Source organism: Vespula vulgaris, chromosome 12 (assembly GCF_905475345.1).
Source record: "Vespula vulgaris chromosome 12, iyVesVulg1.1, whole genome shotgun sequence".
Classification (NCBI taxonomy): domain Eukaryota; kingdom Metazoa; phylum Arthropoda; class Insecta; order Hymenoptera; family Vespidae; genus Vespula; species Vespula vulgaris.
In genome coordinates this window covers 716824-730914 of record NC_066597.1, presented here as the reverse complement: position 1 = coordinate 730914, position 14091 = coordinate 716824, and the positions used below count along the sequence as shown (strand labels likewise).

Below are 14091 nucleotides of genomic sequence, written 5' to 3'. Positions count from 1 at the left end.
TTCTATCAATTACGTCGCAAAATAACATCCAGTGTGCATCTATCCTAACAAGTGAAAATTTGCCGATGATGATCCTCTATTCTCGATATAAATAAAGTATTAATAAATTTAAACAATGCAACGATTATATTTATATATATATAAGAATATTAATAAAAACTGTTATCTCGATTAAATATCACGATGTAACGCGTGCATACGTATTTTATTTTTTTCAGCAGTATTCTACTTTATCGACCGATAACTGATAATACGTATTATATATATATGTGTGTGTGTGTATGTATGCGTAATCGATATTAATTAATTAAATTAATTACCAGTATTAAAAACTCGATATATTTTATGAAAGTATCTTCGAAAGAACGAGAACGTTTAGAATCATGAGAGACTGATTTTATAAGTCGTCGAGTAGACTAAGGGCTTGCTTGCATCGTTTACATTTCCAATCTTTCTTTTTTATTTCAATCCAAATCGATAATAATCCTTCCCCCGTTCGTTCTATCGTGAGTATTTTTATTATTTTTTTTTTTTCTTCTTTATACATATACATCAGGATAAGTTTATTTGTCTATTTCGTTAATCATTCTCAACTATAAATACACGATTACAATGAGATATAAAGTGCATAGATTATTGAGAAACGATTACTGTTAATGTCTAAAAAAATAAATAAATAAATATACGAATAAATGAACACACATCAATGGACTATTTTCTCCGTCGATAATACAATTTCGTAGAAAGAAATTTTTTCCTAACGGTTGATCTATTCCAACGATTGTCGTTTATGGTTGTCCATTTTAATGGCGAATAATACGCGTCGCTTCGTCATAGTTTGTGGTTCTTCTTATTTGTGTAAATCATAACCTATTTACTTATTTAATTCGCTTGTTTCGCATGTTGCATGGATTATTTATTGTGCATATCGTCTAACGAGATCTTTGTATACTTAACGAGTTGAGTTATATGCTACTAAATATAAAAAAGGTTCACTGTGTATAACATGGAGATGATTGAAGAACCCATTGAGGAAATACTACTGGAACAAGAATCCAGAACGAGTGATTCTTTGGAAACCAACGCGAAACTGAATCATCCGAATAATTCAAATATCTCAGAGGTAAACGAGAACTTTTCTTTATTCGTGGCTTAGAAAAACACACAGATTTGCAAGCCATGATTTACTAAGTTTAATCGATATTATTGTTTCTATTTATATTGTTTATTATTATTGCTACTTATATTGTTTATTACTATTATTGTTTCTATTTATTCTATCTATAAGCGAACGCGTTTACATCCATGCCGTATAAAATTTTAGTTTCTTGAAAGCCGTTATGAAAATCGTGCCGGAACGTTTACGACCGGTATCGACATATTTAGTAAAGAAGAAAAGTTGAAAATGGAGGAGAGAGCTAAGCGTTTTGGATTGCCCAAAAGTTTTTTATCCAATTACGAACAAGATTTATATACGAGGTAAAGTTTAGGTATTTTCTTTGTTAATAGGTAATAACAGATGATAAGTTATATATCGTATTAATAATTTTTTTCTATTACGTATTAGCATGGGCATAGGCGAAGATAATGAGAATACAAGGAATATTAGATTGAATGTGATACACATGAGAGGAACCAAAGAAATGAGCACGAAAGACGTTTTTAAATATTTTGAAGACTATGCTCCGGCATCTATCGAATGGATAAACGATGTGTCATGTATATACTCTTTTCTTTATACGTATTTTGTAGACCTATGGCTTATATTTTAAATATTAATTTTCTCGTAGGTAACGTAGTATGGCTGGACAATGCGTCGGCAGCTAGAGCCATGTTAGGTTTATCAAAACGTATTGTAGGTGTTAATGATAAACTGCAAAGCAATAAAAGTAATGCAGATATGATAGATAGTGTCCCCGATGAAGACTGCATCATAGAAGTTAAACATGACAGCTTATCCGATAAGGAGATCAAAGGAAAAAAAGATACAAATGAAATAAATATAAAAGATATTGATTATCCTTTACCTCCTGGTATATGGAGAAAAGGTATTGATTATCCCAAGTCTAGAGGCATTTTTTTACGATTTGCTACTAGATCTGATAAGAAACAACCAAACGCAGAGAAGATGAGCGAATATTATAAAAAATATGGGAATCCTAATTTTGGAGGTAGTATCGTGTGTATATATATATACACTCGTGTGTATTACGTAATAACTCGGTTGTAATATTGAATCGTAACAATGCTTTTTTTTTAATGACTATAGGAATAAAAGGGATATTGACGGAATCTCGTAAACGTCTGTACAAACAAATTAAACAAAGTAGAAAAAAAGTGTCGGAAGAGAGAGAAGAGGATAGTACATCTAGGAAACGCATGAAAAATCCTTGGGGTGCTTTGTCCGAGTCATGGGGAATTAATGACTCTGTAGAAAATGATTTTATTTTAAAAAATGATTACAAGGATCAAGGACGAAATATAAAGGAAAGACTAGGCATTAAATTTCCTTCTAAAAATATGACGCGTGTCGAAGAAAGTAACAGCAGTGGTAACGACAGCGATAGCGAAGAAGATTGGTGCAAAAGAAGTAAAGTGTTACGTATGCGAATGCATGCGGATGACGAAGAGAAGAAGATTCATAAAAGACGTGCTAAACTCAAAACTCAGGTATGTGTTATCTATACTAATCTAATTTTTATTTTGACAATTCCTTCGTTTTAAAACTGTGCTTTACTATTTATTTATTTATTCATTTATCTATTTCTTTTTAATGAATGTGTAGATGTTATTAAATAGTATGTCAAGCGGAAATGATTTACGGTCGAGACTTGGTAGTAGACCAGTCAAACCGACGCAATATCGTGATGCAATACAAGTAGTTGTTACAAATAGAAACGCTACAAGATTGAATTCTACAAAAGCTAGCGATTCCGAGGTAATTTAAAAGTTACTTTAATTACGCAAGTATTTTTTTAACGATCGATTAGACATGTATTAATCTTTTCAATGATAGGAAGAAGATGGTGAAATCGTAGAGGATACTCAAGTAGAAGAGAAAGAAGAGGGCGAATGGCAAGAAACGGAAGAGGAAAATACAGAGGGCGAAGAAAGGGAAGAGAATGAGATCGATAGCGAAGATAGCGATGTAGAGGCAAAAGAAGTACAAGGTCCTAAAGGCAGCGTGATCAAAGTGGTACAACATAAGCCACGTGTTGCGTCCACTGTGTGGACGAGATTAAATAATGTAAAAAGTGTAATTAACAGCAGTAGTTTGAAGGAAAGGTGAGCGAGAGAAAAAGAGACAACAGATCCTTCTATTTGAAACATTCTGTACAACTAATTGTATTATCAATCATTAATTATTTGCAGACAATCAAGAGGTCGAGATTTAAGAGATACATTAAAAAGTGGCGATCTACGTTCGCGTATTGGAAATCATACGAGAGGACGTTCGCAATTAAGGATAGAAGTGAAAAATGACAAATATACAGAGGATGGAAACGATATTAAGTGATCATCAATTGCATTTGCGGATCTGTGATTTTTTAGAACTGTCTTTATGAAATTGAAGATTTTTAAACTATACTATATCGAACTAAAGGGGATTGTGTATTGTGATAAGAAAATAAAATAAAAAAAAAAAAAAAGAAAGAAAAAACCAAAAAAAGAAGAAAAAAAAGAAAGATTCGTGTCAATATATATATTCGAAAATTATCTGATTCTGGTGTACGATACAGTGATCACTTGAATGTTAATGAACTATTTGAGATATATGTGTCTGTGTATTTATATATACACACACATGCATACAGATACATACACACACATATATATATATATTTATAGCTATTATTAGTAAATAATGTTCATTCATAGAATCCTATTTGTACTAAAACTTTTATCCCCATTTATGTATATATTAATTAATTAGATACGAGTAACAGCACTATATCATTAGTGCCATTGCCATAAATCTTCCTTGAACATTTATAAAAGGTGACCATTTCTTCCAAGATCCTACAATAAAAAACACTGGTCAATTATTAATTTTTATCCATTCTTTCATTTTAACTGACAAACGTTAATATTATTTTATTTTTTGTACGCTTAATTATCCTGTTACTACGAGAATGTAAGAACAAAAAACTATTAGTTTTTTAATTTTATTATTCGTCCATTGACAACTTCTCTGGATAAAAATTAAATTTTGTGTTCACTGTTCACTTCTTTGAAAGTGAACTAGTATTTTGCTGGTGAGTCAAATATCGAATTATTTACGACAAAGTGAAGAGAAATTGAATATTGTTAATAATCAAATAAATAATCTTCTGTACATATTTCTGAACGCAATGTGTGTATTAAATCTGTATCCGTCCTGTTCGACGTCCTCGGTACAGAAAGAAAACCGTCGTTTTCCATTTGTGTCGCTACGTTATAACCAGTATCGTCGCCTTCCATTACAGTGTCTGCGCCATGACCGGTACCGTCGGCTTCCAATATAGCGTCTGCGCTATAGCCGGTACTGTCGCCTTCCATTATAGCGTCCGTATTAACAGCTACGCTAAAGAGAAAATTTATCATTGCGGTTGGAAAAACTTGGAGATACGCTCATCTTTTTATCGAATGTTTCTCACAAAAGAACTTGCGTAAAATTGCAACTATTCCGTTCCACATCGTAATATCGATCGATTCATCGATACTTACAAATCGATTATTCGTCTACGAACTAGTTAACAGTTCACCGCATTTTACTTTTAGCGAAATATCGAAATATCGTATTTCCTCTGCGAAGATCCCGTTTGGATCGGTATAGAATAGAGAAAACAAATTCTTGGAAATAAAAGTGATGGGCGAAGTGTTGAAAGATTGGTTTAGAAAGAGATTAGGAGTGTTGATAGATCTAACGCCGGAATTGTTTGGAAATTACACGAGGGACGGTAATCTGTTGGCCGAAATTCTTCACACTTACGGGATCATCAATTACGATCAATTGAATACGATCATTCGGACGAAGGATCCTGCTCTATGTAGAGTAAACTTGAAACATTTGCGCGTTTGGTTACATTTCATCGGAGTCGACTGTACCGACGAATGTATCAACGATATCAGCTGTGGCAAGGGCACCACGAGTCTACAATTATTCTACAAAGTATATCTCTGCTTAGAGGGCAAGGACAGTTTGTACTTTATCACGTTGCAAAAAGAACGAGAAAAGTACATTCCTACCTCAAGTAAATTCGACATGATATCCATCGAAGAAAAACCTCCTCCGTACAAGCCACTCGACCATCCTCTCTCGAAGCCTCTAAAAGAAGCTACCAGCACGATAAAATGGCATCGTAACAAGTTCCAAGACGTATTAAGATCTTGTAGAAGAGAGATGAAGAAGCTAGAGAGCTTGAAGAAGAAACCATCGAAGGAGATCGATATCGACAAACCTGTCCTTCCGAAAGTATTTTGCGACACGATGAAGGGAGACGATTTTTTGAAAGAGATGGACGATTTTGCTCAGAAGCATCGCATCAAATCAACCAAACCTGTAACGTATGATCCTTGCCTGTCCGATAAGGAGTTCGACGAAATCGAGGCAACCGCCGAGGATCCCGAGGCTGCAAAGGCTTACGTAACGTGGTTGAAAAATCGCAAAAGAAAAGAGAACGTCGAGAATGCCGTGAAATCAAGAATGCAGAGTATGCTGCTCTCCGAACTTTGGAAAGCGTTGTCGGACAAGCAAGAGACGATTTTCGACGAGGTACTCGCTCGTCGGGCGTTGGACCATAGCCACTACGAGAAGCAAATGATAACTAAATTGTTGGAGATACGTAATCACAAAAATATCATAACCGAGAACAGAAAGATCGTGCAAGAGTTGATAATGGATGCCAAGGAGAACAAAATCCGAACGGAAAAGGTACGGACGCGAGAGGAACTCGATTGGGAATGGGAAGACCTTGACAACGAGTTTCAGAGATTGTTCGAACTACATCGGAGGATTCTTAAGGAGAAATTTAAAAAATTACGCGAGAAACACGAACGCATCTGTCGGGAAACCGTTCAAGATCTGGTCGACGTCGCGTTGAAGGTAGCCGAATTTCGAAGCTCCAACGAAGGTTACGTGCCGAAGGTCATTTGGAAGGAGTGGAAGACGTTGTTCATAAAATGTCAGCCCATATTCGAAATTTTCGAGGACGAATTTCCCAAAGGCGAACAGGATGAGAGGGAGGAGGAGATCGAAGAAATTATTCGTTCGCGAATAGACAGGGAAGAGGCTTTGAACGAGGCTAATTTCGAGAGTTATCACAAGTTGCAATCACCTTGGGACGACTACGTACCTACGATAGAACCCGAGGTCGAAGAGATCTTGAAGTTGGGCGAACTCGTCTTGGGATACATCGTTCATCGGCTCTTAGAGTTCGTTTATCCGTACCCGATTGGCCCTTTGGAAGCTCCGATACCCGAGGTCAAGACCGCCGCCATAATTTTGGGTGTCGTGGAGAAACGTTTGTACAATCCCATTCGGATGTTATTGAACAAGAGCGGGATTCGTTTGATATCGATGGAGGATGCCATTAACTACTGCTTGCTGCAGTACAAGGAGGAGATGTTGGACGTGAGATACATCGACGCGAACATCCTTCGAGCTACCGAGGACATTTTGAGGGAATCGACCGTCTCGAAACGCAAGTCCGAGGATTCGAGGAAGACCACGCATACGGCTCGATCGAGAAAAACGCTTCGGTCGCCGAAGCCTAAAGAGGAAAACGAGAAAGGAAAGGAAGGTTTGGAAGAGAAGGAGACTCAGACGCCACGAGTGATACCTTACGACGACGTCGATCCTATCTTGAGCAATGCCGCCTTCGTTGGAAAATGGACCTACGAATTTCTCACCCTTGGTCAGCCAATTTCGAACGAGCTGAGCACGCGGATACTCTTGGAGTATCTCAAGAGTCTCAGCGAGGTCAAAGGATGGGCGTTGATCGATTATCCAAACAGTTACGATCAGATGGCTCGTTTGGAATTCGCTTTAACAGGTCGTAAAATTCCACCGGATCCCACTACCGTGAACTTCGATAACGTTAACATCGAGGAGATCGATCCGATTTTACCGAGGATAGTTTACGAGGATACCGAAATCGACGAATACGCTATATACAGGCAATCATTGACACTATAATATAAACGTCGAATAAGAAACATCGATGCGTACAAATGGCGAAAGGAATGTCACATCTTAACACGATACGACGTTTGCAGGCAGTCGAAACTTTTGCCAAATCCGATCGAGAAGAAAGAGGCATGCACCTCGACGTCGACCTTTGTGACGGCTTACGTCAGAGCGATACCAAAGCCGAAGAATCTCGACGTAGACCCGAACAAGCTGGTGGAAGTCTTGTCCGAGCACGCGACCGCTCTTGACGAGTTTTACGCCGATCGGAGCGTCGCGTACGTCGTCTATTACGATTACTTCGACATCCAGACCATGAAGAAAATTGCGAGGCTCGTGATCGGGGAAAAATCGATGCCGAGGATACCTTCCGTGGAGCTCTTCGGGAACATTGTCACGTCGTTGGAGGAAGATAAAGATTGGGAAAGCAAGATATTCCTCAAGAAGAAGTCGGTGGCTAGGCAGCTTCTATCCCAGTCGACGATCGGCTCGAAGGAGACGGAGGACGAAGAAGAGAAGGGGGAAATGGAAACGGACGACGGATCCAAAGAGGACGACGTCGATGCTCCTCGAGCACCGAAACCCGGAGAGGACGGATGGCAATGGATAGATTTTCCACAGAGTCCGATATTGCTCGACGCCCTGGCTACTCTTTGGGAAAACGTGGAAGAGATTTACATCGTCGATCTGATAGAAATTTTCTCTTTAAGGAGAACGCACTCCTCGGCTATCGTACCGTACAAGGATTTCGTAATGAGAAACCTCAAGAAATTTATCGAGAGACCCGACACCAAGCAGAATCTCTTGGAAAATTTTCAACGTTCGTTCAATGATATAAGCCAGGACATCAGGGACGACGAGGAAGTTAAATGCGAATTGCACTGTCGTCTAACCGACTTCCAAACTCATCTCTGGGATATATGTGATTCGAAGAGGTCGGAGGCCGAAGAGGAACGTCAGAAAATCATTCAAGAACGTTGGGTCGACGTCGAGGCCGTGATTCTCGTCAACATATACATATCGATTCTTCAGGCGGAGATCGATCGATCCGTCGATACTCTTCAAATCGTTCAAGATTATTACACGAGCATGCTTCAAAAGCCGATTCGAGAATCGAGATTATCGAAAATTCTACTCGACAGGCTGAAGATGCACGCGGAGATAGCGCAGAAGGATGAGCTAACCGACGTCCCGAGTAACGCGTTTCATCCTCACAAAGAGAGAGATAAAAAGAATAAAAAGGAATCGAGAACGGGCTCCGAGAGATTCGATCGTGCCAAGCCCGTCATGGATCCGAACGATTTCACTCGCGAGATCACGAATTTATTCGTCAACGTCGAGGACGCGACAGATTTCGATCCAACCGAGAACGCCGTTTACAAAGCGATCTTCGACAACGTTAATTACGTTAAACATTTTTTAGAATTCAACGCAACGATCGTCAATGACGCGTTGAAGAGGGAAGAGAATATGTTGGTCGGCGAAAGAACGTGGAGAAAGAGCGAACTTTCGGCGGACACTATCGTTGGGAGATTGACGAGCAGAGGTCAGGATCTTTTTCAAGAATGGCGATACGCTACTCTCTTCGAGATCAATCGAATGAGGTTCAGGTTGAAGGTAATCTTGGCCGCCGCCGAAGCTGACGTTACTTTTCTCCTCGACACGATGAGATTCGTCTTTCATCGGATCTACGAACGAATAGTCGACAGGTATCGTTGAAACAAAAAAAAGAAAAGAGGGAAACAATATTTTTTTTATGTTCGACGAGTATAAAGTTGTTTTTTTTACACACACACACACACACACAGATACAGGAAAGAGAAGAACAGCGTGGACGATATGATAAAAGTCTTTTGTTTCGCCATCGAAGAGGAGAAACCGATTCAAGAGGAACTAGTTTTAGACGGTGAAAATTTCTACGTGAGCCCCAACGTTTTGATGTTCCCAACGAAACCCGAGCCAACGCCGACATTAACGAGGGAGACCGTGAAACCCTCTCTATTCACGATCTCTCAGTTGGGTCGCCTTATGAACGTCTTTAGAATAATCGCACCGAGCGGGACGTTGCCCGAACGATCTCTCGTCTACGTTCTTCAAGACATGATATCTTACAACAAGGAGGAAGAAGACGGTTTTGGATCGATGCTGGTTCCCACGTGTTGGCAACTCTTACGTTCTTGCGACGTATCGAAACTCGTGGAGAATATCTTCGGTCGTTGCGAGTACGTCGATTGGCGCGAATTCCTCATCTACGCAATGGACCTTCCTACGGCAACTCAGGAAGATATTCTATCTGCTCGCAATAGATTTAGAACGTTAGATTCGGAATTGCAAGAGACCGTGACGAAAGATCAATATCGTTTCGTACCATTGTGGTTCTTCAAGTATACCGACGATATTTCATCGGACGTCGAACACATCCTATTCGATGACTTTCAAAGAACGTTCGAAGAGTTATTCGCAGAAGAGAAGGATTTCGTTAATCCTGAGAAATTGTTGGGTACTATTATCCCGGAAAAGGCAATGGATTACGTGCGTTCCTTGAGAATTAACAGGGGAATCAATGACGATGTTCTATTAGAGGACGAGGAGGAGAAGATAATGGTCCAGAGGGATGCCGAGGAGGCTTTGAGACTCATGTTGGCGAAAGAGTTGCTTTGTCAGATGTATTTGATCGATCGATACTCGGTCAATTATACCGCTTTGCTCTTGGCCTTTTGCAAGGACGAGGATCCTCGCGTGGGACTTGGAAAGGCACTCTCGTTAGCTATCGGAACCGAAGTGTGCACGGACTTCGAGGAGGGAGAGAAGTACGTCGAGAAGATACTCGAAGAGAAACGATATATCGCCCAATTGGAATCTACGAGACAGCTTTTGCGCGAAGAAGCGATTCAGGTAATCTTAATTAACAAATAATTTTTTAATTAACAACAAATTGCAGTTGGACTTGAGAAAAGTTCATTTCTAATATCGTTGATTGATATCAAATAACGGTAGTTACGCCTATCGGTTAATCATCGATCGAACAATTTGTTCGTTAAGGTAGCGAAAGAGATAACGAATTTCCTCGTTGAAAGTGCTGTAGCAGGCGTGACAATAACGGAAGAAACAAACGAATACACGTTACCGCGTCGACTGATAATCCAGAAGATCGATGGATCCGGCGAGATCGATATCTCGGAGTTACTTCACGGTATACCGAATATGGAGCAAATCTTCGATTCGACAGTCGACAAAAGCAACGATCTTCGAACTTCTTCCAGTATAATAACGTTGGAGAGTTATCAGGAATTTGAAGAACGAATCGAAAGAGGGCCGGTTTATTGGCTACCGTTCCATGTTTGCATGGTAAACTAAGAACAAATCAATAATTATATCACGATTTTTATATAGACGCCATTTTACATCAAGCGAATCTTCGCATCGAATCATTTTAATCTTTAACATTGTACAAGATGTGACGATGGAAGTATATTCGAGATCGGAGAATAGGAATTTTTCATTATTTTCTCGTTGATTATCTCGTTGAAACGATTGAATGAATTCACTTTGTAGGCAGTTTTATCGGCTACCTTACCGTGGCACGCTTCCCAACCTGATCTCTTTCAAACGAAGAAATCTCTTCGTCAATTACTGCGTGACGTTTACGACGATCTTTACGACGAAGAACTCTCAAACGACAAAGACTTGGTTTTGTCGCATCGTTTCTTGAATCATGACTTCGTCACGGAATTGTTGGAAAGTACGAGCAAGTTCGTTGTTAAACATCTCGGTAATCTGCTTTCTGAAATAATAACGGAGGAACGGGAAAGGAATCTTTGACTCCTCGTAAACTCATTATTGTTATTTCTCGTTTCTTTTTCCTTTCATTTCTTTTTCTCTCTTCTTTTCTTTTTTTTTTTTTGCTCCTTTACCTATTGTAAATAAATTCGAAGAACATTAATACGATTCGATGTATCTACATATCGTTCTTTTTAACAGAATTTATTCTTCTATTACATCACGCGCATAAAATTGAGATGAGAAAAGGCAAGAACTTACGTACACGAGGATGTATACATACTTTCTACGTTCAAATTACGAACCGAACACAATCTACTTCTTTCTCTACTTCTTCTTCTTCTACTTTTTTCTTTTCCTTTTTTTTTGTTGATATTTGCGAAATAAATAGGAGGAACAGAAATTCGCCAATGGCGATCATTAGAATCGACGATGATCCTCGTGTTCGTCTCTTGCGTATTTTTTTTTCTTTTTCTTTTTTTTTCTTTATAATATTACTCGTTTTTAATAAATTGTATTTTAATAATAAATTGGCGATGTGAACGACGATACGTTTTTCTGTTCATACGTGGTATGTAACTGCGTTTACGTTAAATACGTCTTGTCTCGTATATCTCAAAGAATTGCTTACGTTTATATAAATACTTAGCAATTTAACTTACATCGTATTTGGATTTAATCGCTATTTCGTTTTTGCTGATCGATATTAGTTTTCACGCGTTTGATGAAAAGCCGCAAGAGCTGATGAGCGTACGATCGAATCGAAAGTTTCGTTCTCATTAGAATTAAACGCAACAAATATTTTCTAATATTTTTCGTATTTATACATATATACATTAATAATCTATATAAATAAAATAAAGAGAGAGATTGTATATACGTATTTCGTATAATGTATATATATATACAATCTCATAACAATAAACAATAACATAAAAGACAAGAGAAAAAGAGAGATAGGAAAATAAACGTCCCTAAATACAAAAATAAATTCTACATCAATCTGTCAAAGATTTTTTCTTTTTCTTTTTTTCTTTTTTCCCTTTTTTTTTTTTTTTTTATTTCGATCCAAAGAGATCTACGGTATTTCAGCTCTCGCGAAGGATATCAGTTTGTGTCGATAAATTTTTATAGATATTGTGTTTCTTTTACTTCATGGTCTAGACAAGTTCGAGATGATACACGCCGAATAAGAAGAATGCACTTTAACAATTAGCTGCACGCGAATGACTTAATGTTCATTAATTAATGTCTTTTACACATACTTACATACGCGCCCGCGCTCTACCTCTCTCATACCATAGCTCTCCTCTTCCTTCCTCCTTTTTTTTCTTCATAATTATATTTACGCGTTTGCTATTATATCTTATAATATATACGTACGTATATATTACTTGTAAATTCACGCGATGAATTTTTGCCTCTCGATCGCGTTGCGTGTGAATCATGGAAAATGGAAGCGTCGATGATCCAAAAGGAAGCTTTTCTTCATTCCTTTTCATTATTTTCTTTCTTTCTATTCTTCTCTACCCTCTACCTCTTTTTATTTTTTAATCTCATTTGATATTATATTTCATTGATATCTCGTGCAAACGAGCGACACGACGTAAACCGAACGTCCACGGTATCGGTGGACACTGCATTCGCGAGTTTACAAAACTTTTTTATATAACAAAATAGAAGTGTGTGTGTCTGTGTATATATATATATATAATAATATAACGATTAATTATAAGCTAAGTAAATTCTTTTTCCAAGCGTATCCTAAAGTTATTTAAACGTATAGCTTAATTAAGTAGACAGACGACGTTCCGCGGCTGGAAAAAGTTGTTTCTTCTTTTTTGTGTGTTCTTGTCTTTGTGTGTGTGTGTGTGTGGTATTATCTTCTGTTATTTTCTTGTTTTTTTTTGTCTTGTTTTTTCAATCTAATGAGGAAGATTCGGAATGAGGTCCAGAGATAACGTGAACGACTTCTTGTTTTATTTAATTCTAAGAAATTTTTTGTCCGACCGAATCACCGTCGTTCAAGCACTCTTTAATAAAAATTTCATGCACACACACTCTCTCTCTCTCTCTCTCTCTCTCTCTCTCTCTCTCTCTTCCTCGATACTCATTCTTCTTTCTTAGATTCACTTTCACTCTCTCCTTTGGCACGTCAACTCTTTCGTTACATCTTTAATCGCACTCGCTATCCTATCGTTGCAATAAAAAAATATGAGGAATAAAAATATATCACGCAATGACGTTTCCCCTTCGTCGCCACCCTTCACGGTGCTACGATTTATAAGGGAAACCAATAGTAATAGACGCGAGTTATCTAAACGCGCACGCCGGATACAATCGAAAACAACAACAACAACAGTGCGGAAGTTCGTTTTCGTATTACGAAACATACCGATCGAAGTCTTCGCTCTCTTCTTCATCTTGTTCATTCTCTCTCTTTTTCTTTAGAGAACGTTCAAAAGAAAAAAAAAAGAAAGAAAAGAGAAAAAAAAAGAAATAAGAAAAAAAAAGAATACAACAGAACGCACGCTTCACGGATACTTCGACTCTCACTGTGCGAGTTTTATCGGGCCTTTGTCATAAAATAGAAGGAAGGAACGTTCTGAAAAAGAAAGCGGACTCTGTATATATCATTTTGGAAGGCCGTGAGAAGAAGTTCCCGTAGCCTTCAACCGATCCATGGTAGCCATCAGCTAGGCTGCGGTGGTGTCAGTCGTACCAAAAGCCACGTATACAATTTCGGCTTTTGTTTATCGATCAGCTTGTATTGAAGATTGCTTAGACCATCCGTCGCGAATCTCTTCTTCCCTGTTCTCAGGAACTCGTACCTACGGATGATACATCGTTTAATAATACATATACGGAGAGAAAAGAAAAAAAAATAAAAAGGAGAAAGAAGAAAAAGCAGATAAAAGTGCCTCTTTTCTCGATGGTCATATTCTAGTCGACGGTTTTACTTGTATCTCGGACACGATAATGGAAGTCGATGGATTTTTCAACAATGGAAGAGGATGGATTTTTCTGTAGTGTATAGTAGATTGATATTAGAAAGGGGAAGAGGTCGGATTTGAGCAGAGACCATAAGAACACTGTAATGGAACACCGGTGACGGATCTTTCTTTACCATACACACACTGCTG

The 14091-nt window shown here is 38.2% G+C and overlaps 3 protein-coding genes across 17 annotated transcripts in view; 2 read left to right on the top strand and 1 right to left on the bottom strand.

The window, feature by feature from the left end:
• Nucleotides 1-310: 310 nt before the first annotated feature.
• On the top strand, nt 311-3654 carry LOC127068030 (nuclear cap-binding protein subunit 3-like). 3 transcript variants are annotated; one of them, XM_051003610.1, is made up of 9 exons: nt 311-506; nt 991-1123; nt 1325-1479; nt 1568-1719; nt 1791-2171; nt 2270-2670; nt 2786-2938; nt 3017-3285; nt 3373-3654. In XM_051003610.1, exons 2-9 carry the CDS (start codon nt 1007-1009, stop codon nt 3515-3517), a joined length of 1773 nt encoding a protein of 590 aa, XP_050859567.1. In that variant the 5' UTR covers nt 311-506; nt 991-1006; the 3' UTR covers nt 3518-3654. The 3 variants fall into 3 exon arrangements, with proteins under 3 accessions (XP_050859567.1, XP_050859566.1, XP_050859568.1); XM_051003609.1 differs by lacking the exon at nt 311-506 and having other exon boundaries at nt 557-1123; XM_051003611.1 differs by lacking the exon at nt 311-506 and having other exon boundaries at nt 996-1123; nt 1289-1479.
• Nucleotides 3655-4193: 539 nt separating this feature from the next.
• Nucleotides 4194-13432, top strand: LOC127068194 (sperm flagellar protein 2-like). The gene is made up of 5 exons (XM_051004008.1): nt 4194-7158; nt 7258-8877; nt 8977-10063; nt 10211-10516; nt 10724-13432. The coding sequence occupies exons 1-5, from the start codon at nt 4850-4852 to the stop codon at nt 10988-10990; spliced, it is 5589 nt and encodes a 1862-aa protein (XP_050859965.1). The 5' UTR covers nt 4194-4849; the 3' UTR covers nt 10991-13432.
• The window catches only part of LOC127068046 (beta-1,4-N-acetylgalactosaminyltransferase bre-4-like), a 69278-nt gene continuing 66323 nt past the window's right edge, over nt 11137-14091 (bottom strand). For all 13 annotated transcript variants that reach the window (XM_051003663.1, XM_051003662.1, XM_051003665.1 and 10 more), the window contains one exon: nt 11137-13779. In XM_051003663.1, coding sequence (XP_050859620.1) covers nt 13641-13779 — 139 coding nt within the window. In that variant the 3' untranslated portion in view covers nt 11137-13640. The remainder of the gene's footprint in view (nt 13780-14091) is intronic.